Below are 3,688 nucleotides of genomic sequence, written 5' to 3' on the forward strand. Positions count from 1 at the left end.
ATGAAGCCACCATAAAGAAGTTCGTGTCGCACGCTGAATCTGGGTTTGGAAAGAGGAAAACGTTTAACCCTCATCGATACCCTCGGTTCTGGCCAGGCATATTTTGTTTTCAAATGTTATTTAAATATATTTAGAGTGTAGCAAACGAATTGCGCTTCCAGGTAGCTTCCTAGAATTTTGTTGTCTATAGAATTCAGAAAAAAAATTCAAGGATATCGTATCGAAAAGGACGAAAAAATATATGAACTTTGGTATGTTTCTATCACTTCGCACGATTGATTTATCTGTTTTCATGTTTCATGGTTCGATGGATGTCCAGAGTCCTCATCTTCATCTCCATTCTCGTAATCTTCATTATTGTCGTAAGTCAAAAAATGGTTTGTGACTTCAGATCGAAAATCAATTTGTGAAAGTGGTTTCGTCTTTTGAAATTTTGCTACAATGCAACTTCCATGCATTGACCATTGCGTTACTAAGAGCATTAATCCACATTGACCACCATCATTTTTTTCCTCGTATACGTATCCGATAGTTGGCCACAGCATTGTCATGAAGATCCACTCCAAACATACCGTGATTATATTCTTGTATTACTTTGGGCTGTGGAATGGTGATAGTTTTCTTTTGCTTCCGACAATATCTTTTAGCATATACGATTGGTTTGGCTGTGGAGTTATTAGTAATAACATTGACGACAGCGTTATCGTTCCACCGTACAGTCAATATTTCTTGTTGACCATCGAGTAGCTGGTCAAATGCCCCGCGTTTCTCTTTTTTTAAATTCCTCAAGGGCGATTTTGCCATCCTATTTTCACGTATAGTACCGGTTGCAAGAAATCGACGCTCATTCAATAGACACATAAGATGATAGGATGAAAAAAAATTGTCAAAGAAAATAATATGGCAGTCGGGTTCAGTTACGTTAGCAAGCAAATCTAAAACGGTTTGTGCTCCTAGACCGACATTCTTATCGTGAGGGGTTGCTGCACCCCCATATAGTATACTAGAAAATAAATATCCACTTTCTGAACATAAGCACCACGACTTAAATCCAAAACGAATCGGTTTTCCTTTGATAAACATTTTGCATGAGTGTCGACCAAAGTATGGAATCATCTGTTCGTCTACGGAAAGAATATGGCTAAAAACTCCGAACTGCATAAATTTTTTATTGAGAGCATCAATAAGCGGGCGAACCTTGGCAAAACGATCTACTGTATTTAAATCGGTGTTATCAGCGAGATGTAAGAACCGTTTTATTATTTTTAACCGATTACGACTCAACGCTTGTTTTACAATTGGAATTCCCATGTCGGGCCGAACAGACCAATAATGGTCAATATGAGGCAAGGTGTGATACCCCGAAATGTACAAAATACTAATGAACCTACGTATTTCCACTGGCGTGACGTTAATGGCAGTATTGTGTTGATTCGCATATTCGTTTGTGAAATGCGTTATCTCTGCAATTATTAATTTATCAAAATACAACGAGAAAATATCGTACGGAGATTTAGAGCCTGCAATAAAGTTAAGTATGAATAAATACTCGTATACGTATAAAAGTATATACATATATGAATTTATGCATATAAAGAAATGGCAATTTAAACTAAATAGTTGGAAATAGTCAATCAATTGCTTACCAATTTCAGAAAAAATTTCTTCCATTTTGAAAGCTTCGATGTTAATGGGCGTTCGGCTGTATTCAAAATTTCTGGGTTTTCGCCATACGGGGACATCAAAATCAGATTTCCTCTTAAATCCGCCAGTTATCATAACATCTCCATGTGCATTAGATGTTGATGGATTTTCAGTTTCACTGAGTTCATTACCTACATCCTGAATGTTTTCTCCTTCCAATGAGTATTGTAGTTCAACATGACCAGCGATTTCATTTAAAAAATTATCATTGTTGTCATTCAGATTAATCCGGTCATCGTCCAGATCTTCTTTATCTGTCATACACTCCACATGAGGTGGTTGAATGTATACGACGCACAGTGAGACAACGCCGGCATTAAATACAAGGAGTCATTGTAGAGCTCTGAAATTTTGCACAGGTTATTTTTGAGACAATTCCAGTTTAAAAAAAAAAAAAAAATTAAGAAAATTCGCCCACTTTTACGCCCACCTGTCATACAGTCGAAATTTGTAAAATGCCGTATTGTCCGTAATACTTTAGGTATAACTTTCAATTTTGGTATACTTGAATGTTATATAGTTACAAACATTATTTGAAATAAAAATTGAACTTTGGCCCACTTTTAACCCCATCACCCATACTACCTCAACATAAAAAGTGCCATATTTTCTAAAATATATTAAATACAACCTTCAAATTCTATATTACTGTAATTTATATCATTTAAAATGTTTCATGCAAAAATTACAATAACACGCTCACTAATACGCCCACCTCCCATTGAAATGCAATAAAATAAAACAATATTTTTTTTTCATTCAATCAATTTTTTAAATTTCATGGTATTCTAATTTTTTCAATTTGTTTCTCATTCTAAATGAATTAATATAAGGATCTGATAATATTTGCAAATAGTGCATTACATCTTCATTCGTAGAAAAACGTGAATTTTTACGAGGATGGAATAGCCTACAGTTTCTATACTCCTTATTCATTGCTTCTTGCGCTTCTTCGGATAACATTGCTGTAGCAAAAAAAAGTACACGAGTACACAAAATGTACATATGTTTGAGCAAAACAAAAACTGGTTTGGCTCAGCGGATGGAAAAAATGCCCAAAAACCAACAACAACCAAAAATTATGCTCACAATATTAGGCTGCTTATGAGCTTTGGACAACAAAAATAATTATAATGCAAGAGACTATTTTCTATTTTCCTGCCAGGCGACAAGCGGCACTACAATATAACAATTAAACTAACCACATTAGGAAGTGATCATAACACAACTTAGATAAGAACAATGTCTTGCACTATCAATTTAAATTAAAAATTATGCAACTATCTAACCCAAAGTCAATGACCTTCAACAAAATTATCTATCAAATTAATAACGTAAATTTATGTAAACAAGAATATTTTTATTAAAACATAAATGATCTTTAAAGCATAATTCTGAATAACTAACAAAAAACAAATGTAATTTATTACTATTCTCTTGCACAATAAGAGAATAGTAAACAATTAAAAAAATAAAAGTAACAAGTAAGGAAGGGCTAAGTTCGGGTGTCACCGAACATTTTATACTCTCGCATGGTAAAGTGATAATCGAGATTTCATAATACGTCATTTACATATTTTTCAAATACCGTATTTTTGTAAAGTTTTATTCCGCTATCATCATTGGTTCCTAATGTTTATACTCGTATTATACAAAGAAGGCATCAGATGGAATTCAAAATAGCTTTAGATTGGAAGAAGGCGTGGTTGTGAACCGATTTCAGCCATATTTCGTACATGTCATCAGGGTGTTAAGAAAACATTATATACCGAATTCATTGAAATCGGTCTAGTAGCTCCTGAGATATGGTTCTTGGTCCATAAGTGGGCGGCGCCACGCCCATTTTCAATTTTTAAAAAAAGCCTGGGTGCAGCTTCCTTCTGCCACTTCTTCCGTAAAATTTAGTGTTTCTGACGCTTTTTGTTAGTCGGTTAACGCTCTTTTAGTGATTTTGAACATAACCTTTGTATGGGAGGTGGGCGTG

General features: G+C 34.5%; 1 protein-coding gene across 1 annotated transcript; it reads right to left on the minus strand.

Annotated features, from left to right (window-relative positions):
• Nucleotides 1–275: 275 nt before the first annotated feature.
• LOC126764485 (piggyBac transposable element-derived protein 3-like) lies at nucleotides 276–2,074 on the minus strand. Its single transcript, XM_050482194.1, has 2 exons — nucleotides 1,647–2,074; nucleotides 276–1,520 (listed from the first exon to the last, which is right to left on the minus strand). Exons 1-2 carry the CDS (start codon nucleotides 1,963–1,965, stop codon nucleotides 502–504), a joined length of 1,338 nt encoding a protein of 445 aa, XP_050338151.1. The 5' UTR covers nucleotides 1,966–2,074; the 3' UTR covers nucleotides 276–501.
• Nucleotides 2,075–3,688: the final 1,614 nt, after the last annotated feature.

Source organism: Bactrocera neohumeralis, unplaced genomic scaffold (genome assembly GCF_024586455.1).
Source record: "Bactrocera neohumeralis isolate Rockhampton unplaced genomic scaffold, APGP_CSIRO_Bneo_wtdbg2-racon-allhic-juicebox.fasta_v2 cluster09, whole genome shotgun sequence".
In the NCBI taxonomy this organism is placed as follows: Eukaryota; Metazoa; Arthropoda; class Insecta; order Diptera; family Tephritidae; genus Bactrocera; species Bactrocera neohumeralis.